This window comes from Arvicanthis niloticus, chromosome 17 (assembly GCF_011762505.2).
Source record: "Arvicanthis niloticus isolate mArvNil1 chromosome 17, mArvNil1.pat.X, whole genome shotgun sequence".
Lineage (NCBI taxonomy): Eukaryota > Metazoa > Chordata > Mammalia > Rodentia > Muridae > Arvicanthis > Arvicanthis niloticus.
The window spans coordinates 31,530,231-31,552,879 of record NC_047674.1 but is presented as its reverse complement, the minus strand read 5'-3'; the positions used below and the strand labels follow the sequence as shown (position 1 = coordinate 31,552,879).

At 46.9% G+C, this 22,649-nt stretch overlaps 1 protein-coding gene across 2 annotated transcripts; it reads right to left on the bottom strand.

The window, feature by feature from the left end:
• Positions 1-745: 745 nt before the first annotated feature.
• On the bottom strand, positions 746-22,152 carry Lman2l (lectin, mannose binding 2 like). Of its 2 annotated transcripts, XM_034521395.2 has the most exons (9): positions 21,935-22,152; positions 20,441-20,559; positions 16,931-17,048; positions 16,076-16,158; positions 7,393-7,425; positions 6,240-6,401; positions 6,041-6,155; positions 2,345-2,464; positions 746-2,039 (listed from the first exon to the last, which is right to left on the bottom strand). In XM_034521395.2, exons 1-9 carry the CDS (start codon positions 22,116-22,118, stop codon positions 1,897-1,899), a joined length of 1,077 nt encoding a protein of 358 aa, XP_034377286.1. In that variant the 5' UTR covers positions 22,119-22,152; the 3' UTR covers positions 746-1,896. The 2 variants fall into 2 exon arrangements, with proteins under 2 accessions (XP_034377286.1, XP_034377287.1); XM_034521396.2 differs by lacking the exon at positions 7,393-7,425 and having other exon boundaries at positions 21,935-22,151.
• Positions 22,153-22,649: the final 497 nt, after the last annotated feature.

Genomic DNA, 22,649 nt, shown 5'->3' with positions numbered 1-22,649 from the left:
GCTCCATAGACCAGGCTGGCCTTGAACTCAAGAGATCCACTGGCCTTTGCCTCTAAGTGCCGAGATTAAAGGTGTATACATGGGTGGTTTTCTTATATACATTTCTCAAAAGGGAAAAGACTAGTTCCCAGGCTACACTGCAGAGCCTATCTTCTGGCCTTCCTTCAAAGCATCAAGGTGCCCATGAGTAGGAGTCACGCTAACCTGACTCACTCTCTCACTTTTTCCTGTGAGCAAATCCTTCAGTCTATGGCTATGAACGTCATCTCAACAGGCCTCTTAGATCCTCTACCACAGGATCCACTCATGCTCCCTTTGAGCTCAAAACAGATAAAACTACCATTACTTTTCAGCACTCCTGGTCCTAGGGCCAACCTCTATATCCCAATTTGTTCCCTGCCCCCCCCCCCCTAAGCTATTCTGTTAGTGGGGGAAGGTGTTAGGCTTTCTGTACCCCGTATTTTTTTTCCTGCATAAGGGTAACACAGACTATCCTGCTTAATTAAAGACATGGGGCTTTAATGTCTTTAATGTCTACATAGGAAAGACAGGGGGCTGAGGAGATGAACTCTCACCTGCAGCCAGGGTGACCCTTCCTCCTAGTCTACAGATGGATTGGGTGAGGGTTTTCCCAACCATCCAGGAAGGACAGGGTAAGAGTGGACACACCTGAGGCTCAGGAAAAAGGCTGGAGTCCCCGAACCAAGCACACCCTACAAGAAGGCCACTGAGCCAGAACTCATGATTGGTTCCATCAGCTACTTTATGAAGACTTTTCCTTGGGCTACAGAGAACTGTGTCAGGCCCCCCAGGGAGACTAGCCTGTAACCAATTTAACCACAGGGTGGATGGGTGAGCAGCATGTGACACTTGTAGAGTAAGGCAGTGTAATAGGTGACACACAAGGGCACTCAAGCTGTGCTGCTGCTCGATGACCAGAACTTTTCCAGGCACAGAGGATGAAGGGCTTTCCGCTCAGAGATTTGTAACATGAGATCACCAACTGCTTCTTCTCAGTCAGAGGCCAGATATCTCGAGGGGCATGTCTAAGTCCAGGGAATAAGAAGAAAGCTGCTTTTCACTTCCAACATTCAAAGCAGGATCCCAAGAATCAGGACAAACACAAAACATGCAACTAAGGCTCCAGCAGGTCCAGAAACAGTCTACATGGTCAGACGCAGCCAACACTGCTCTGAGGCACACCTGGACCTCACTTGTGACTCCAAGCTTCTCTTGATTTGTAACAACTTTTAGCCAAACCATCCAAAGGCCTGAAGGGCTCTGAGGAGGAAAGCTGAAGACACAGCAACAGTCAGAAACAAGACCCACCCAGCAGAGAGGAGAGGCTGAAGCAATGAGTAACTGCAGGGAGCTCCCGGGCCACCTAATGGGAGCAGCGAACTTTCCTAGCTAAGGATGCATGTAAAGAGGACAGTGAGTGGAGGAGACAGGGGTGCGTGTGAGGGAGACGTCTCCATCCAGCTTGCCAAGGAGCTGCTGAAGTAGAAAGGGCATGGGCAACAGCAGAGACTAGCAAGCGGGGCTCCAGCTCTGGTTTTCTATTTGGGAATTTTAAAATGCAGTGGAAGGCCTGCTGCATCTGGTCCATGCTTGAGCTATCCGCCCAATTCTGTAATTTAGGCGTCACAACAGATGCTTAATATTCCTCCTAAGTGGAAGGACTCTCCAGGGAAAGGCACACCACAGCTGCTCGGCCCTTCGATGTTATCCTGGGCCAGTGAGATGTCCCCATGGATGACCGTGAGGATGCAGGGTTCCTGCATTCAAAGCTCCAGTGGCAGAACACAGTCCCTGAACAACAGGCCGACTCGCCAGGCTGTATGCTCAGATCCACGCCTTATGGTAAACACCGTAGAGGGACTCACGGCAGAGCGCTCAGTAGAAGCGTTTCCGGCTCTGGTCCTGCCATTTGTTGTAGAGTATGATCCCAATAACGATGGCAAATACGGAAAACACCAAGGAGAAAAAGACGATAAGGAAGAGAGCCAGGCCACTCAGGGGCGTTGGAGGGACTGTCACTGAGGAAGTAAAAAAAACAACAGTAAGGAATATGGAGCTCACACTACAATGAGTCAACAGGTTGTCCAGTCCCCAGTTTCTGACACCCTCCCCCACTTTCCAGGTGGTTCAATTCAAAAATGAAGCAGCCGCTCACCTGCTGCTGCTTTGCCTGTAACAGAACAGATGGGGAGGCGGTGCAGGCATTCCTTGTGACTCACAGGAGCACAGAAGGACCTGACAGCTGGGTGCCAGTCACCCCAGTCTCCACGAACACTGCAGCCTCCTCCCTAGCAAGGGCCATTTCCCAAAATCCCATACTCACTCTCTGGCAGCTTCAGATTGTCCACTGAGGGCAGGAAGACATCTCTATGTAGTTTTTCTTCTTCTGGGGTCCTCACTCCAGTCAGCTCAAACAACTTCAGGGAAATGACATCATGGTTATCTAAAGAAGGGAGAACGAAGAATTACTCCATTGCCCTCAACAAGGGCTTCTGGAGTTCATATCTTGCTTCAAGCCTCAGATACAAGCCTCTCTATTCACTGACAGCAGTGACAGGAAGGAAGCATGGAAACTAACAGGAGAAAGGAGGTGGGACCAAGCATGGTAATGGGGACACAAATACAGCATGCTTTCTCTCATATGCAGAATGTAGATCAAATACACAAGACAAATGCAAAGGGAGGGCAATGGGAAAGGAAGATCTGTGGGAGGAGCAAGAAGACAGGGTACAAGAGCCAGTGAGTGTGAGCTGAGGAAAGTGTCACATGACACCCTGTGACAGTGAATGCCTGCAGTACCAGCACTTAATTGAAGAAAAAAGCCAACTGTGGTGGTGCATGCCTGTAATTCTAGCCCTTGAGAGGCAGAGACAGGACTGGTGCAAATTCAAGGCTATCTTGGACACACAGGAGGCTCAGGCCAGCCAGGGAGATGCAGTAATCTCAAAAGCAGCAGCAGCAGCAAAACCCAAACTTTTTTTTAAAAGTTAAAGCTTGGATTGGAGAGATGTCTCAGAGGATAAGAGCACTGACTGCTCTTCTAGAGGTCCTGAGTTCAATTCCCAGCCACCACATGGCGGCTCACAACCATCTGTAATGGGATCTGATGCCCTCTTCTGGTGTTGTCTGAAGACAGCTACGGTGTACTCATAAACTAAATAAATCTTTAAAAAAAAAAAAAAAAGTTAAAGCTTCATACTTTTCTCATCTAAAAGAAAACGGAATTGGATATATTCTATGTATTTTACTGGTAACTATGCATTACTTATATAATAAAAAAAATTATAGATAATATTGAAACTAATTAGGGCTAGGGAGATAGATGGCTCTGTGGTTAAGAGCATTTGGTAAGGGCCAGAGTTCAGATCCCAGCATAGACCACATGACTCAGAAACATCTGGAGCTCAAGCTCCAGGGGGTCTGACATCATCATCTGGCCTATGCAGGCACCTGCATACACATGTACATACAACACACACACGCATGCACACACGCAAATAAAACTACTGAAAGATAATTAAACCCCTATTATACATTGAGACCTTTCAGTAGTGAGAGGAGACACAGCACACTGCAGTTTCCTCATGGTGGAGCATGAGCACACACGCGCACATGCATACACATGCATGCACACAGACAGAGAGGAGTAGTCTCCCAGCATCTGTTTAATGGGTCTCGGTGAGTCAGGCCAAGAATACATGCACTGAAGATGATGTGCTTCCCAACTCTATTTCTTTGTTGCTCCCTGGACTTCTGACACTGATCTTCCTAATGCTACTAGAAAGGAGATCACGAGTTCTCTTTCCCTACATGTGTCAGTACAAGCATGTAACACATGGTTCTGCAACGCAGCACAGCCTGGCCTTGAAGCCTTCCGAGTACTGGGATTACATGTGCTGGGTACCATACCCAGACCTACATCTCTCCTTGTTTGGTTGGTTTTATGAGACAGGTTTTTATTAGGTAGCACAGGCTGCTGGCCTCAAACCTGACTTTCTTGTCTCAATCTTATTGATGCTGGAATTATAGGTGAGAGCCTTGTACCCAGCTTCTCTCTTTTAAAGTTTTTGTTCTTGTTAAGTTGGGTTTGGGCTTTTTAAAATTTTGTTTGTTTGAGATGGGGTCTTTTTATGTAGCCCTTGTTCTAGAACTCACAGAGATCCACCACAGCTATCTCCTGAGTACTGAGAGTAAATGGCCTTCAGGCCTTTCTGACTTCTAAGCTTGTAATGTTTCTTGCCACAGATATAGTATCAGCTAACTTGACAAAGCTCTGCTCCCTTCAGCGGGGATTGACTTACTCCCTTCCAGGCTGGTTGTTTCCAGAGGCCTGGATTTTGGATTATTTTTGTTATCAGGGCATATCCACAGCACCTTGGTCTGCTACAGTCTTCACCTTCATCTAGAAAATGTTTGTGCTGTTGGAACTAAGTTTAAACTACAGGACAGGATAAAAAGCCAGGGCAGGCCAGGCATAGAATCATGCATGTAATCTCAGCACATGGGAGGCTGAGTCAGAAGGAACCTGAGGTTCAAGGCCAGCCTGGGCTACATAGACCCTATCACAAAACAAAGTAAAACAAAGAAAAAACCATCAAAGAAGCTATGCAGAAAACTGACCTTTCCTTTCTTTCTTTCATTGCCTTTTTGAGACAGAATGTCACCCTGTAGCTCAGACTGGCCTGGAACCGTTAGGTAGCTGGCTCGTCTTTCTTTTCTTCCTTCCTTTAGGCAGGTCTATATAGCCCTAGCTGTCCTGAACTCATTGTGTAGAGCATGCTGGCCTCGAACTCAGAGACCCAGCTGCTTTGGCCTCCGCCTTTTCCTTCCTCTTGCCTTTCTGTCCTTCCTTCTTTCATAACTAACCCTAGGCAATATTCTACAGTGTGTGGACATCAGAGCCTGGAATAGATGAGAGCTAGCTGAACTTTCTCAACAAGTCCTTGAATTAAAACAAAACAAAACAACAACAAAACAAAACAACAACATGCTGGGTGTGGTGGTGCACAGCTGTAATTCCAGCACACATGAGGTTGAAGCTACATCACTAGGTCAGGGCATTGGTACAAAGCAAGACTAAAATTAAAACAACTCAAATCCAAATAAAACAACAAACAAAAAGCCAACATTAATGACAACAACAAAATTATACTTCTTTTTGTTGTTGTTGTTTCTTTTGTTTTGTTTTTGTTTTGTTTTTTGAGACAAGGTTTCTCTGTATAGTCCTGTCTGTCCTGGAACTCACTCTGTAGACCAGGCTGGCCTCAGACTCAGAAATCCGCCTGCCTCTGCCTCCCAAGTGCTGGGATTAAAGGCATGTGCCACCACTGCCCAGCAAAACTATACTTCTATAGGTTAGAAGTTTATAGATATTTTAAAAAATTGGTTGCTCAGGCCAAAACTAGGTATGGTTTTGGCCTGACAACCAAGGAAGATAGGAGCTCCAGTGCTGGTGAGATGAATTCAGACTAGTCAAAGAGAGGCGGACTAGTGCACTGTGCACAGGAGGCAGACGCTGCTGGTCAGAACAGAGCCAGGACAAGGGTCTCCACAGCATGTGGATGGCACAGTAGACATTAACAGTACCAAGTGCAGCTCGGGAGGAGGAAGATGGCTAGCAAACTTGTATGCATGCTTCATATAAATGTCTGAACAAAGAGGGAAAGGGATTGGGGTTGGTTAGGAGGGAAGGATGGAGCCAAGGAGCAGCTGTAAGAAGGGAAACTGGCCACAGCAGTAAGTGCAGGGTGCGAGGCACTGGCTGGAAGAGTTGCCCAGAGGAGGCACACACACACACACACACACACACACACTGCTTGAGGTAGCTCCTGGATACAACTGTCCCAAAGGAACCTGGATTGGAGCTTTCACAGACCAAGACAAGAATGTGCAGCATTCTTAAACCATCTAAGTGGCTCCTACAACTCCCTATCTAGCTGTCCTCTGAGGGGCCTCACCAAGCCTGGGGTTCTGACAAAAGGGATCAACTAAGGCACAGGGAGAAAGAGCAGTGCAGTACCAGAGAGATCCCCAGTGATGGAGGAAGTGCCGAAGTAATAGCCCCGGGGGAGCCTGACCCCGGGCATCTCTATGCAGTCCCTCCACTCATGTTTGCCATCAATATCCATCATTATCTGGAATAAAGCAGAGAGATGTCAGGGTCAGGCCCCAGGAGCAGAGGCAGTGCATATCACCAGCTGCTCCAAGACAGCACTCACCGTCAGATGCCTCTTGACATAGCGAATCACGAGGAAGGTGTCATAGCGGATATTGCGGACAATGGCTGTACAGCCCCCCAGCTCTGTGGGCCGCCCGTCCCGCTCATGATCATAGCTGAGGGAGCCGTTGTTCACCATGGCTGAGATGTAGGGGAATACCCGCTGGAACACAGAGAGGGAAAAGCAGACAGGAAGGAAGACTCTCAGTAATGCCTGTAGTACAGTGAGAGGAACTGAACCCCCTGCCTCATCCTAAGCAGCCCACCCCAGCCGGACCCACATACAGATGATCATGCATGGAGACATGGACTCAGGGAGCAGGGACTCCACACTTGATGTTAGTAATTCTCCAGACCCAGGGTAGACCTGAAGTGGCCCTGCAAGACGCTGGGGTTCACTCTACTCCTCCCAGCAATCACTGTTTGGTACTATATACCAAGAGTCTCCTCCTCATGGATAGATACCTTTCTTCCCAGCTGCTTCTTGAAAAGGAAGGTCATCTCCAGGTTTCCACTTCAGCCCTATCCCTTTGCCAAGTGAAGTGTTGGGTATACAGCAGGCAGTCTCAAAATACCTGTTTGAGTGGTCAGGGAACCTTTCCAGTCTGGATAGCTCCTTTCTAACCCTAAAATCCTGCCAGTACTTGATGCTAAATAAATCCAGAAAGCACTACTGGGACAGGCTCTGGGGGCTTCTCTAGCCACAACCACTGTTCTCAGTCACCACGTCCAGCTCATGCACATGTAACCTCCCGCAAGGATACCAATAGTGAGAGGACAATGTCCCACATGTAGGAAAACTTAAAAATGTTCATGTTACCTACTTGGGTTCCCACTACTTAAGAGATGCTTTCTCTCCAACAGAACTGTACAAGCAAATTCCTCCTCAAAACTGGTGAGCTAACCATTCCAGAATGATCTAGTGCAAGTCAATGCAGAGGGGCAGAGTGATGAAGGGGGAAGGGAAGACGAGGCATGCGCTCCTTGGACAAGCTCCACACTGTTCCAGAACAGTCAACATGCAAGGTGGAAATGCAGTCAAGACCAAAGACTTGGAACTCCTGAGACAACAGCCACATGGACTCTAAGCGGCAAGAAATGTCAGATGGATCATGAAAACAAGGGATGAGCTAGATGAGTCAAGAGCTGAGTACCTGGACTCCTGGAGAATAGCGCTTCTTCTGGGCCTGAGTGGGTTCAGCAGGTTATTACAAAAACAAGACAGGACACAGAACACAGGAAACCAAGTCAGAAGGACAGCCTTGAGAGAGCTATGACCCTGCTGTGGTGGATGAGTTAGCAACCAAAATCCTCAAACAGAATTTTAGGGTCCACAAAGGGCACCCAGCAAGCTCCTGAAGCTCTCACAGTATATGCAAAGTACCTGCCAGGTGCCTCACTGCAGTGAGGCTGTCTGGCTGTCACCAGACTCTCAAAGGAGCCTACTACAAAGGCCTCTCTAACCCATGGAGGGGCTTGGGGCTTTCAGCAGCTTTGTGAAACAAACCATGTTGCACTGCCCAAACACAGCTGGGTTAAGTCTCCCAGACCACTGTGTGTCTACAGCACAGGGGAAAGAGGAGAGCAAACAAAAACAAAGAAAAGTGAACTCTTCCAAGTTTGAGATGTCTTGTACTACTCAGACCTCAGGATACAGCTCTTGCCCAGAAGACAAATACCTACTGTACGAGACCATAAAATTAACTCTAATCCAAAGGGGTCATTTGCCCTCTAACTGAGCCTCATGGTCATACATCCCAAATAACTGTTGTCACTCCGACCTACAGCATGGGGGCAGGGTGAAGCTCTGTGGGAGCACGGCAGCACGAGATTAGGACTAGGACGTCATTGAGCTTGAGGCACTTCAGCTTTGCCCCAGCAAATCTCCACCGCTCCCAATGACCAGTACTGAGAGGAAGCCTCACATGCTTAGCTCAGCCCAGTTCATAAAAGGGGGAGAGGGGGCCCCAAAGCATGCATTCCTCTCCTTCTTAGTAAAGCCAACTATGCTAAAAGTCAGTATTGTGTGAAATGCTGGGGTCCACTGGGAAATATTCTGCCAGTGATAACTGCTCTGGTGAAAAAAGGAGGCAGACAGTGGGAGAACTGTGCTCTGGGCAGGGCCCAGGTGGTCAGAAGGAGTCCAGCACATGGTCTGATGTAAGAAAGAGAGGCTCGTCCGTGTGAGGCAAGGCAGAGCATGTCAGCCTCTCGGACCAGGGTACGGAGGTGGGGGAGTCCCCAGAGAAGCTTCCCAGATGTTGTGAAGCACCAGCATAAAGCATGTGCTACGGGACCTGAGGGCCACCTAGTCTATTAGTGGATAATTAAGCCACCATAAAGTTACTCTTATGCAACTGCCATTTAGAACAAGGTAATTGCTGGTGTGTTATTAAGTAATTCTCAGAAATGGATTCTGAGAAAGCTTATAACTTCAGTGAACAATTAAGGAAAGGAAGAGATTTAAAAAATGCCCTAGGGTGCTCTGATGACCCCAAGATTCACTTTATTTATCACTTCCAATCACAAAATTAACTTAGAATTTTAGAATGCCTAAGACAGCAATCCTTGGGCAAGGGTCCCCAACCCTTCCTAAGGCTGATGTGACATCTAATCACCCAGCAAAAGTCAGGCAGGAAGCTGGGCCCAAGTTACCCCAGAGGTGCCTTTCATCTGTGGACACATGAGGGTCCTTCAGTCAAGGAACTTCACAGCAGTCTAGAATGGGGCTCAGGGGTTCACTCTTAGTTTTGTTTTTCTGAGACATTTATGTAGCCCTGGTTGTCATCAGATTCTACTTATCCCAGGATGACTGAGTTCTCTACCTGCAACCTTCCCCAGTGCTGGGAATAGAGTGTGCTGCTACAGCCAGGCCCACGACATGCTAGGTATCAAACCTAGGGTATCCTGCGGGCTACGGAAATACTCTAACTGAGCTACATCCCCAGTCCCAGGAAGACCGCAATATGCCATCATAGTTAAACACAGCACTAAGTGACACTGAGCCCATGGCCCCAACACTACCATCTGTAGCTTCAGCAGCTCACACTGTGGCAAGGTGAGCATTTCATTCCCAATTCAGAGTCCCCAAAATAAGGAATTCCCACCTACTGTCCAAGTGAATGCTGTCTAACGCACAGGAAAAGTTTCCAAACCTTGTACCATGGGAGCCACTCATAGTTTCTAAAACGACCCACTCATTAACAAGATACTCAGGATTCTTCCCTGGACCCCTCCCACTCTTGAGACCCCCTCCCACTCCTGGGACCCCTCCCACTCTTAGAACCCCACCCACTCTTTGGGCCCCTCCCAGTCTTCGGAGCCCTCTCACTCTCAGGAGTTTCCTCACTTTTCTTACTAAATCAACTTCTTTCACTTGTCCTTAAAAGAGATGTATGGGGGTTCGGGAGCTAGAGTGTAGCTTAGATAGTAGGATGCTTGCCTGGCATGCACAAGGCGCCACATAAAACTGAGCATGACTGCATATGCCTCTAATCCAGTCATCCCTGGTTACACAGTAAACTGCAGGCTAGCATTCGCTACTTGACACCCTGTCTCTCCCACCATCCCCCCCAAAAAGAGACTCATGAACTTTTGGAGTTGTAGATTCTAAAATTCTACAGGTCCAAAGCACATAGGGTTGATGCCTAATAGAAAAGAGCACAGAGGGCCTCTGGAAGCCAGGGCTGGGTCCTCATCGTCCTACAGCTGCATGCTTTTGTGCTGTGTGAGCTCTACCTCATATCCTTATTGGATACGTAGGAATGATGTGTAGAGTTCACAGGGTTAACTATGAGAAGATGAGATGGGTGGACCACTTTGCACAGTGCCTGGCATTCAGGAGGACATCAACAAAAATCCAGTCAATTAATAGCTGCATTAATAAATCTTTACATCAGATATTGTTCAATGCATGATTCAGGGGAGTAATTTCTTGGCTGACATAGACCAGAAAAATGTCTACAAACATTTGGGAATGAATAGGCTGTCTCTTCCTCTTTTTAAAAATATGCATTTTACATTTATTAAAATGCAACAAAAAGGTCATCTATAATACCATAACACCAAAAGGTGAAGAACTATTTAACTTCCTAAAATAAAACGCACTTGAATACACTTAGTACATGGGAAAAGTCACTTCTCTGTTCAGAATCTTGGATGGGAAAACCTCTTGTACCAGCTCTCCGAGTTCACCAACTAGTACAAGGGAGCCACTCTTCTGGGGCAGTGCTTCCCAACCCAAGCCTGCTCCAAACTGCTGAGCTGTGCTCCTCACGCTCTAAGATGTGAAGAAAGGGGTGGGGAAAGAAGACAAGAGGGGGCTGCACAGCCGACAAGCTGGCTGGCAAACGTTCCTGAGGAACCCACCTAGGGGTGAGTAACAGCGACATTTCAGGGGACATGCTTTCAGTGCTCTCGGGCCTGTGAGCCAGCACCACCATCTTCCTTGCTAAATCTCTTCATATATCTATTTATCGGGGAGAGGTCAGAGGACAGCTTGAGGAAACTGATTCTTTCACCTTTTGGGTTCTGGAAATCAAATTCACTTGGTGACAGGCACCTTTAACAGTTGAGCCACCTGTGAGTCACACTGTCCTCACTTCACAGGCAAGAAATCTTGTGGGAGAGAACACTGGCATCCAGGAATGTACTTAATGTCTGAAACCAAGTGGTTTGGCTCCAGAGCCCTGACTCAATCACAGTGTAATACTAGTCTATCCCCCATCTTCTTAAAGGAAGTCTCAGCAAGTGTGGTGGATACCTGTGATCCCAGGACTGCTACAATTACAGACCAAGATACAAAGGTAGACCCTGTGTATTTTTAAAAACCAAAGTTTAAAGCACACTTTTTTTAATGGCAAAGCCATGTATATAAGCGGCATGCTTAAGAACTCTAAAGCACTGCCGGGCAGTGGTGGCGCACGCCTTTAATCCCAGCACTTGGGAGGCAGAGGCAGGTGGATTTCTGAGTTCGAGGCCAGCCTGGTCTACAGAGTGAGTTCCAGGACAGCCAGGGCTACACAGAGAAATCCTGTCTCGAAAAACCAAAAAAAAAAAAAAAAAAAAAGAAGAAGAAGAAGAAAAGAAAAGAAAAAAAGAAAAAGAACTCTAAAGCACAAAGAAATACCGCAGAGTGGTTTCAGATTAAAGACTAAGAGAGGGGAGCAGGATGGCTCAGTGGGGAAAGGGGATTGTTGCCAAGCCTGATGACCAGAGTTTGAGCCCTGGGACCCACAGGGTAGGAGAGACCAACTCTAGCAAGTTTTAAGTCCCTGTAAGCACTTTACCCCATACATATGAGAGAGGGGGGAGGGGGAGGGAGGGAGGGGAGGGGAGGAGAGGGGAGGAGAGGGGAGGGGAGGGGAAGAGGAGGAGGAGGAAGAGGAGGAGGAGGAGGAGGAAGAGGAAGAGGAGGGGAGGATGTTCTCTAACAACTGAATGAATGTCCACGGGCCTTGGGTTTTCTTCTGCTAAAAGAACACAGAGGAGGATTAAGGACACCCAAGTGATGCCTGAAGACTAGCAGCAGTGAGCTCACCATTGTTAACTCCTCTGTTTTGACTACTATGCTGGGAATAGTCCTTACTTTTTTAGGAAAAACACACAAGTATTTAGAGTTAAGGAGGCGAAGTTCAACAATTACTCTTAGCTAGTTGAGAAGAAAATGCTCACGTGTGAGCAAGTGGGGCATGCCTGGGCACACGAAGGACACAGGCTGGGGCAAAGTGGTACATGACTATAATCCCAGCTACTCAAGAGGCTGAGACAGGAACAGTACCTAGGACCAGAAGTTTGATACCAGCCTGAGTAATATGAGTAGAATATATTCTAGAACTCTCTAACAGATTACCAATTTATAAATCTGAAACTTTTATCAAAATAATGATTTATCTGAATCTGACATTCATACTCTCATGCTCCCAGTTTCATAATTATGTCTTTAGACAGCGGCTATATGATGCGACATTTTTATGTGTAAAAAGATGCCTTTGTCGTTTTCCCCACTCTGGATTTTCCATAGTAACAGAACAAATGACTCCTCTACTAGGTGCTGCTAGGAGGCAGCCTTCTCCCGAGCTGCGACTTAAGCCCTCAGATAGGGAACACAGTGCTTGAGGCCACCTCTAGCTACACCCTGTCTCTTTCCACACCAGACACTGCTGGCCCCACAACACTCTTCCGCTAGCCCTTCATGCAGGAACAGAAAGGACCGAGTACCTGAGCAGAACCCATGCTCCTCAGAGCAGGCAATAATCAAAGCTGAGACCCATGACTCTATCAGCACCAGACTCTTACTAGGTGACTCTGACCTCAGCTCTCGGCCCCTCAGAGGTTATGGGAAAAGGGGTCTTTCCAGGTCCCCAGACGATGCTCACACACTTGAGCACCATCATTATCTAAGAAACAACAAAAAAAGGAGTCATATCTAAGGGTTATAACAAGAAAGGTTAAACAGTCAGAGTTACTTTGAAAAAGATTTCCCTAGATGGTGGTAGCACACACCACACACCTCAGGAGGCAGATCTCTAAATTAGAGACCAGCCTGGTCTACAGAGCAAATTCCAGGACAGCCAGGGCTGCACGGAGGAACCCTGTCTCAAAAAAGAAAGAGAGGAGGAGAGGAGAGAGAGAGGGAAAAGATTCCATGGGCCAAAAATTAAAAGAGCAAGTGAGATTAGTCTATCAAGAGAAGGACTAAGGGAACACAAGGTGTGCACACGTGTGTTGCAGGTCTGTGGTGTTAGTATGTGTGTGGGTGTGCTAGGGACTGAGCTCTCCCCTTTCTGGGCATGAGTTCTATCACTATTTCCTCAGCTTGAAATGTGTTTTTAAGACATCAGTGATCATTTCTTCCAGTTAAAAGGAGGAGAACCAATACATATGGGGAATGCCTGGACCACGCCGTCCAGGCTAGCCTTAGCAAGGCAGACTGAGGAGCTGCTCCTCTCGTTCCTGGCTGCTTCTCCCTCCCACGCATGAGGCTCAAACATGTCACAGACAAAAAGACAGCAAAGCCTGCCAACAGCTTTGCTTTTCTGTGTCATCATTCCAGGAAGTCTCTTGCCACTAGACTCTGGTTCCAACAGATCAAAGACATCTGTGCTCCAAGGGTGCTACCAAGTTCCCCGAAGTGTTCACCAACATCTGGGTTCACAGGAGAAATATGATCTTCAGTGGATGGGCTCCTAGAGCCAAAAGGCTACAGACTCATCTTTCAACCACACCTAAGTCAACAGCAATTCGGAGACACTGTCTATATACCACATGACCCACCCCTAGTGGGTTCAGGTATGTGCTAACTGAGGTGATGATTATCATAACATCAGAACATTTTTAACTACTCCATAACTGTGACCACTGGCAGTCCCCCTCCTTGTCCCTACTTGAGAGCCCCAGCTCTGGACAACCCCTCTCTACCTTGTCTCTGTAGATCTGACCATATTTCATAGGAACAAGCTCACACAGTGAGCAAGACTCTTGTGACCCATAGTAACACTTAAATTTTATCACTGACTATTTCGGCTGATGGACACTTGAGGTGCATTAACGTTTTTGGCTGCCACGACCGTCTGTGCACAAGCCTTTCTGAGATACTTTTCTCTTGGCTGTACACACACTAGGGGACTCGCCGGATTAGAGAAATCTCTACCTTTAGCCTGATTCCCAACTGGATCATTTTACATCCCACAAGTATGTGTGGGTTCCAAATGACACCCGTACCTCTGCACTCGCATTCTGGTGGCTGTGAGGATCTCACTGTGGTCTCATCTGTGTTTCTCTAAGTTAATGACATAGAGCATCAGTTCATGTTTACTGGCCATCCATTCATCATCTTCAGATAAAATCTACTCATTTGCCTATTATTTTATTGAGTTGTAGTAGTTCTTTGTATGACAGTCCTTTATGTATTCTAGCAATGGTTCTCTAGTGTGATTTGCATATATTTTCCTCCATCCTCAGGTGAGTCCACTTTCTTGGTATGCTCTCAGTGTTGGGGCCTGAATCCAGGGCCATGAGCACATGAGGCAAATACTCTTCTGAGCTATAAAACCAGCCCTACTCCTGACAGTGTACTTTGGCGCAAGCCTTTAATCTCAGTGCTAGAGAGGCAAAGGCAGGCAGATCTCTGAGTTGGAAGATCTCTAGTCTACAAAGCGAGTTCTAGGACAGCCAGGGCTACACATAGAAACCCTTGTCTTGAAAAACCAAAAAAAGAAAAAGAGAAATTTATTTTAGGTGTCTGCATGTTTTTCTTGCATGCATGTCTGTGTACCACATGCATGCCAACAGATGTCAGAAGAGGGCATGGAAACTGCATAAGTAGAATTATGGACAGTTGTGAGAACAATACAGCTTCTCCTCTGTTCATTCACTGGGAAAGAGGAGTCACGCTGTGAATGATCTAACATTCCAACTAACAACCACTCGGGCACATAGTCTCAGTGGACCTAAGAGGGATGAGAACGAACAGGAAAAGTGCAGTTCATGCAACGAGGAACACAACGAGTGTGTTCTCTTTCTTTCTAGCCTCTATCTGAAGCTCTGTACTTCCTAATCCTCCCTGTCCCCTCCCAGAATGCCTTAGTACATGCTTTCCCTCTTCATAGACCACTGGCTCCTTATCCTGCAGACCTCAATGTAAATGCCTTGTCCTGGAGGAAGGCTCTGCAGCCACCACTACTGCTGCTCCATTAGGATAGATAAATCTACTGTGTCCTCTCAAAGGGCCCCAGAGTCTCCAGCAATCTCCACTCTACAGAGCATAGAGACAATGCTGGTCTTGCCCCAGCATCTAGCAAAGGTTCAATGGGCCTGGAACAACAGGGAGCCCAGAGGAAATGAAACCAGTACTAACTGACCCACAACAGAAGGTTACTCACCTAACCCAGGTCTCATTTTCCAGCTCCTCTAAAGTGACCTTGGGAGATTCTGACCATTACACCTGAGTGTAGTACACACAGTAGTCACTGTCAGGTTTTACATGTATTTCTGATAAATCTTTGTGGGAAGTAAGTGATCTCTATCCCCACCCCAATCCTGCCTTCTGAAGGGTACCCAGGAACAGCTTGTCAGCAGTTTTCTACTATCTCATGGCAGTGCCACCAGAGAAGAGGATACAGTCCTGTGCCAGGATAAGGAAGTACTGAAGAACCCTCAGAGGTAGTTAATGTCTCTGCACTGTCTAGACACTGGGTTCCATCAGGATGCTTAGATCTGAGTCAGGTATGGTGGCCCCATTTGCAATCCCAGGACTCAGAAGGCTGAGGATGAAGGTCTCAGGTAACTCCAGGCCAGCTTGGGCTACATGGTGAGACCTTATATTATTATAAATAAGTACAGCAGCTTCATCAACTTCTCTTTACTTAACTCTTTCTTGTGAGTGATAGGAACTACTGCCGGAGAAGATAAAGATGCAGGAAATGGAGGGCAAGAGGCAGGAGAGAGTCCACAGTGAGACTTAGAATTTGGAGCACCCATCTTTCCCCTTGCTCGGGCCTCAATCTAGAAGCCAAGAAACCACCAGCCAAGTGTGCTCAATTCCAGCAGCTAGCTACGTTACAGAAATGAATGAGGACCCTGCTGGCACTATAGGAAAGGACCCAGTGTGACTAACAGCTATTCCTCAAGGACTGCTGGATCACAGGCAGTTCTCTCCAGAAAAAAAGAAAAAGAAAAAAAGAAAAAGAAACTAAAGAAAAGAAAAACTGCCAAGGACATTATACTTTGAAGTTCAACAATGGGCCCTCCCTGTCTGTGCCGTTCCCTCCTGTGCACTGCTCCAGGGGAAGGGCTGTGATCAGTACAGCTGCCCTAAGCTCTGACACTTGTCATTACCTCGTGCTGCTTCTCCTCATTGGGATAGGTGTCTACAAACACTCCCAGCCCCACAAATTTGTCCATGTTTCCAAACACAGGCCCTAGAGAGAGAGAACAGATGATGAACAATGATATACAGGCAAGAGTGGACAAAGGGAGAGATCTTACATGGCAGAGGACAGGGTGATATTCAAATGGCTCCAGGCATCTCCTAAGATGAGCACACACACATGAAAGCACCCAGCAAAGTGACCTACATCTGGGCCCGTGAACAGCTGTAGAAGTTTGCTGCTAGAGGCAAGAAAGGAGGGAAGGCCACTGTAACCTTGTTTGTACTATAGTAACACCCTATTCCAAACTGGTTGCTAAGGCTCCCCTACCTACAGAATTCTGCTTCACAAACACTTGCTGATGATTCTGCCCCCAAGAGAGAACTGAATTCCCAGGTTCTACTTCTTGTTGCAAGAGACCAGGTCAAATCAGGTTCAGCCTGCCATCCACTTGGAGCACTGGCTCCAACAGCAGCAAGGACAACAGAGAATTCTCTCTTGGCTCGTGCTTGATTATAAGTGTGTATATGTCCAGAAGAAACTAGCACACCAGCCTCCAGTGTTCAGGAGACAGTACATTCAGCCAGCCAGTGGCCAGGCGGTCACAGGAAGACACAGGAGGAACCAACAAGCAGGGACTCATCGGAGGAAGAGCCAAGTTCAGACTGCTTAGGACTCAGACCCCATTCTACAATAGGTTAATATTCATTCATAGACATCAAGGGAGAGGAAAAACTAGGAGGAAGGGCCCATCTCAGAAAGAGGGCACAGGAATAAACAAGCCTGCTACACCCATGTGGGAGCAACCCAGGGTCCCTAATACCTGGCTGCATTCGGTCCTTTGTGTACCAGATTGCCAAGCCGTCTCCATGCAGATTCTTCTTCCCTTGGCCGTGGATCTTGAAGTGCACCTGCAGTTCCCAGTCTTTCAGGAAACACGGCTAACATGAGGAAGACAGAGGGTAAGACAGGAGCATGAAACCAGAAACCCATGAAGCCCTGAGAAGCTGTCTACAGACTTGGAAAGCAGCTTTGAAATCTAAGACTTAGAAAGTACTTCTGTTAAAAAACTAAACAGACCGAGCCATTCAACTGTTTAAGGGACCCTGTCTGAGAGGGACAAGCCACCCGATTATCTTCACATCTTCCGGCAGAAACAGGAGAGTACACTAAAGCTGGAAAAGGCACATGCATTTGCCATGATCTTCATCTACCAAGAAGCACAACTGGATAAAGAAGATTGACTTAATACGTGTTTGCAACTTAAGATTATTCTTCTGACAGAAAGACTCTAAAAAGTGGGACTTCCAAGAAAGGTCAAAACCTCATTCACTTAAAAAAATAAAAATAAAAAAAGCTAAGTCCCACGCAGAGGTTTCCGGGGATAATTAGCAGATGTTATTGAAGAACTCTAATTAGCTAAAGCTGGAATTCAGCCAAGCTGAGGGGCAAGCCTGAGTTCCCAAGAGAACAGATAACAGAGTAAGTTACAGTCCCCAAACCTTTGTTGCCCATGGCTAGGAAGGATAAATGTGCCAGAGGCAAATGCTAGCTCCTTCTGAGTTTTGTAATTGTGTACCAAAACCTTATAAAAAGGGAGGTGGGGAGAGGCTAGCTAAGTGTGTGACACAGTTGTAGTGTTTCCAGGAGAAGCCGGGGTGAGTACAGTACTTGGTCTGGGGAGGCATTTATTTAGTTAAAATCTGCTATGAAGAAGAAAGGGAAGGGTTCAGCTGGGCTTGGCTGGGTTCTGCCAAAGGCTTTCCAAATGGATTGTTCTGGGCCTTGAGCAACACGGTGCTTCATCATGTTCAGTTTTTCATCTTTAATTTCTGGGCCATTATCCAAAGGAACTGGTGTTAGGAGTACAGAGTCACAGAGAGAGGGGAGTGGATGCTTTCCCACTCAGCAGGGAGCCCTGTGTCTCCAACAGTCTGCTCTAGTCTGTTTCACGTTGAGTTATCTCTCCACTGTTACATTTAACTTTCAGGACAAGCAGAAAGCTGTCCTGTAGCCAGCAGGTAGTACAATGGCCCTGCAAAAAGGGCAGGACCAGAGAAGCCTACGCTAAGTCAACAGGTAGCTGCAGCTGATTCTTGGCCTTGGAAATCACAACGCTATGTAGTTTTGGTCACGGTGATTTTTAAAGAGTGGCTCTGAAACTTCACTGCATGTTTGAAATCCCAATAGCCAAGTCAGTAGTGGTGGCAGCTCACATGTTTAATCTCAGCACTAGGGAAGCAGGGGCATGGGCAGGCAGATCTCTGAATTCACGGCTAGCCTGGTCTCTACAGACCAAGTTCTAGGACAGCCATGGCTACACGGAGAAAACATGTTGCAAAAGAACCAAAAAAAATAAAAAAATAAAAAAAAAAAAGAAAAGGGAATATGATGACCAAATTGCTCCCAAGAAAAAAAGAGAGAAAAGAGGAAACCCAATTGCCAAATTGTACCCTATTCTAATTAAATCTGCATCCTAGGGTAGAATCCAGACATCAACTCCAGTGGACAGCCAAATCTGAGAACCATTTGCTCAAATTATGTATCTTAAAATAGTTCCTTGGTTCATTCTGTTGAGAATATAGGTATCAAAGACTCTTACATTAAGCCTTGTATAATTCAGTAACACACAAGAGCCCACCAGTGAAGCCGAGAGCAGGTCTAAGAACAAGATATATTTCCATACCCACTGGAACACAAAGTCTTTTCATGCCCACTGTCTGGCTATATTCTGACAACTCAGACAGGTAAGTCAAGCAGATATTACAGGTGGAGATCTGCCCAGGGCTCTTCAAGCCAGACTTAGACCCATCAGTCAACTGATAATTACATCATCTATCATGACCCACACTGAGCTCTGTACTACAGACTAGGTTCCGAGGTTGGCCTGTGTAAAGGGCTTACACCCCTCTGCTCCTTTACAACTCTTGGATAGAAACAAATGAACAGGGAAGAGAAACAGTCCTCTTTTATGAGATCCACTAGAAGCATCTACATGAGAATCATCTAATGAGAAAAACCACGGAAGTATAAGATTTTCGCGCCCTCATTCACCGGAGTCCAGGAGAAAACACCAAGGATGCCAAGGTCTTCCCTGATGGTGACCTGGCTGTGCACGGTTCGGGAGGACCTGGGAGTGAAGAGCATCCCGGACACCTACACAGAGTCACAGCAGCTCCAGGTGCCCCTTCCTGCCATCGTACCTCCAGAAAACAAGGTCGCTAGAGAGGGTCCAGAGGACAAATGACCTAAAATGCCTTAAAGTGACTTTCATACGGAACCAGAAGCAAACTCTTGACTGAATCAGGGGAAGGCCACTAGGATTACGTTTGGGATAAATGGGATTATTAATACTTTTTAGTATTTACTTAAGTATCTAGCAGCGCTGTCCCACTATGTTGCCCAGGCTGCGACTGAATTTCTGGACTTAACTGATTCCCCTACCTTAACCCCGCTTAGTAATTTGAACTACAGATGTACAGCACCATATACATCCAGAGTAGGGAGGTTAACAAAGACTCATAGGTTTAAGGGTAGCCTGGGCTATTATCAAGTTCAAGGACAGCCTGGGTTACATGCTAAGAAACAAACATACAATAATAACAGCAAAAGCCAAAAGTTTCTACTTAACAAAGTATTAAGATTTAAGCTACTAAACCCCAAAGTGTGTTATGTCAGTTTAAGGAGAAAATGAATGATTTGCTCTAAGTTAATGAAAAAATGAGTTAGTTTGTTGTAATAGGGCAATTGAGAAATACCCGATTTCTCTTTTTTTTTTTTTTTAATTATTTATTTATTTTATGTATATGAGTACACCGTAGCTCTCTTCAGACACACCAGAAGAGGGCTTCGGATCCCATTACAGATGGTTGTGAGCCACCATGTGGTTGCTGGGAATTGAACTCAGAACCTCTGGAAGAACAGCCAGTGCTCTTAACCTCTGAGCCATCTCTCCAGCCTGAAATACCCGATTTCTATATTATGAAGTTCACCATTATCTGTAACTTAAAGACTTTTCATTTCTTTTTAATGATTTATTTATTTTTAAATTTATGTGCATTGGTGTTCTGCCTGCATGTATATTGTGTGAGGGAGCTGAATGCCCTGGAACTGGAGTTACAGATGGTTGTGAGCTGCCATGTGGGTACTGGGAATTGAATCCAGGTTCTCTGGAAGAGCAGACAGTGCTCTTAACTACTGAGCCATCTCTCCAGCCTTCTTAAGACTTTTAATATCTTTAGAAGACAGAACACTGGGAATACAACAAAGTCATGTCAAAGTCACTCTGAGAGTTTTTAGGACTCTGAGGGTCCTAACACAGGAAGCCTCTTACCACCCGGTTCCACAAGGCACCCTGTTTACTTTGCATATCTGGCGTGAGGCGGATGTACTGCGTCATCACCATGGCGTTGCCCATCAGGTTCCACAGCGAAGAACTGCTTGTTCCCACACCTATGGGGAGGGGAAAATCAGCTCATATTCGTCATCAACTGGGCCACAAAGCCAGAGCCTACAAAACACTGGAGCCATTATCGTTCCTTTGGTATTAATGAATACATGGGTTTTTTTTTCCTTTCTGAAATGAGGGTCTCAATATTCTACCTCAGCCTCCTGAATTACTGGAACCACGGGTACCTACCATCATACAAAACTTCCTTCAGCTAAGTCCTGCAGCTGAGGATTCCAACACACCTCAGAGCTGTCATTTACACAGGGCACAGTAACAATAGTTGAAATCTATATGCATGGGTGAACTTTAGCACCATGAAAGGACAAGAACTCTGTCATTTATATCAAAAGAGATTTGCCAGGCAGTGGTGGCGCATGCCTTTAATCCCAGCACTTGGGAGGCAGAGGCAGGTGGATTTCTGAGTTCGAGGCCAGCCTGGTCTACAGAGTGAGTTCCAGGACAGCCAGGGCTATACAGAGAAACCCTGTCTCAAAAAACCAAACAAAACAAAACAAAAAGAGATTGACCCTCAAAAGCCCGTGAGCTTAATCATATTCTTTTAAAATCAATCAAGTGTGAAGCTGATTGCCCCAAGTCACTTAGACTAAGTATCTCCAGGTTGAAAAATCCGTCTAACTCATAGTATCAGCAGGGCCCAACACTAAGGAAGTACTACACACAACTGTGAAACCATGCCATATTAGTACAGTGTATAGCTTTCTGCTGTTTGTTTGAAATTTTGTTTCCTGCACCCCCTATCCTCAGCTCTGCGGGGAGGGGAGGGCAAACTTGTATTAAGCTATAGCAGCACTAATTTCTCTTCTTTGTAGACACCTGTGTCAATTTTCTGACGCTAAGCTGTGCTTAGAGACCTAGAAATCCCTGAAGAAAGCAATGCTACCCAGCCTCTTTCATCATCAGGGCTCGCGGCCTGGGAAGGAGCAGGTGTTCTAACCAGCAAACAGATTTTTTTTTTCCTCCTTTCTCAGTCCCACCGAGTTCCACCCGTGTTCTTTCTCACCCTGTATTTCTAGAGCAGCCACTGCTCCATCCCAACACCGGCTCATCACTAATGGTCCTTAACCATTCCTCACTCTTCTCATTTCTCTCTCATATTTCTGTCCAACTCCAAACACCCTTTCCTCCAAGTCTGACACTGGTGACAACTGAGAGCCCTACCTAGACCTACTAGAAACTTCTAGCGCTCGGAAAGGGGCGGGGGTGGGGGGCGGACCCCTGTCCTTAAGACCTGTGGCTCTTCAAAGGAGCAGAGATCATCTGAGCGCCCCCTCCCGTGGGTGGCTATGTCCCCTGAGCTCAGTCCAGACTCGGTCCCCAAGCCCTCCCTGCACGACCACCTCGCCCCGGGCGCCTCACCCTGGTAGGGCTTCGACAGCGAGTGCTCCCGTTTCAAGTACTCCACCGCTTGACCTGCCCTGACATGCAGCGGCCCTGGCCCAGACCCCAACAGAAGGAGAAAGAGCAAAAGCCTGGCCCCGTCCCAAGCCCACGCGCGCCGCCGCCACCGCTGCCACCAGGAGGGTCTCGGAGACGCCGCCATCTTTCCCACCGCCGGCCCTTCATCAAAAAGCCCGCCCCGTAGCCCAACCCATTGGCCTGCGAAACCATCGGCACGGCCTCCCATTGGCTCCTGGTAAGTCCCCGCCCCCGCAGGTGAGTATTCCACCGATTGGCTGGCTGGTAGCAGTTGCCTTGCCAACCCAGGCAAGGGGCGTTGCCGAATGGCCAGACTCTCTCCTCTGCTTTTGTCCCCGGCTTCACCAGGCCTGCTAGTAAGGTGATTCTTACTTTGTTTCTGCGTTCTATAGTAAATTTAAAGCGATAAAACATTTTTTTTCCCCGATCCTCACTGCCATTTGTGCCTACCTGATCCCCAAGCTAACAGTCAAGAGGGTATAGAAGTAAAAAGAAAAACAGACAAATCCACGAATAAAATGAATAGAAGGAACTGAAGACTAGCTGTGTTGGTAAAGAACTTGACTTAGGATGTGGGGGAGCATTAGGTTATCCCAGCACTCTGGAGATTGAGGCAGGAAGTTGGGGAGTTCAAAGCCAACATAGTGAGTTAGGG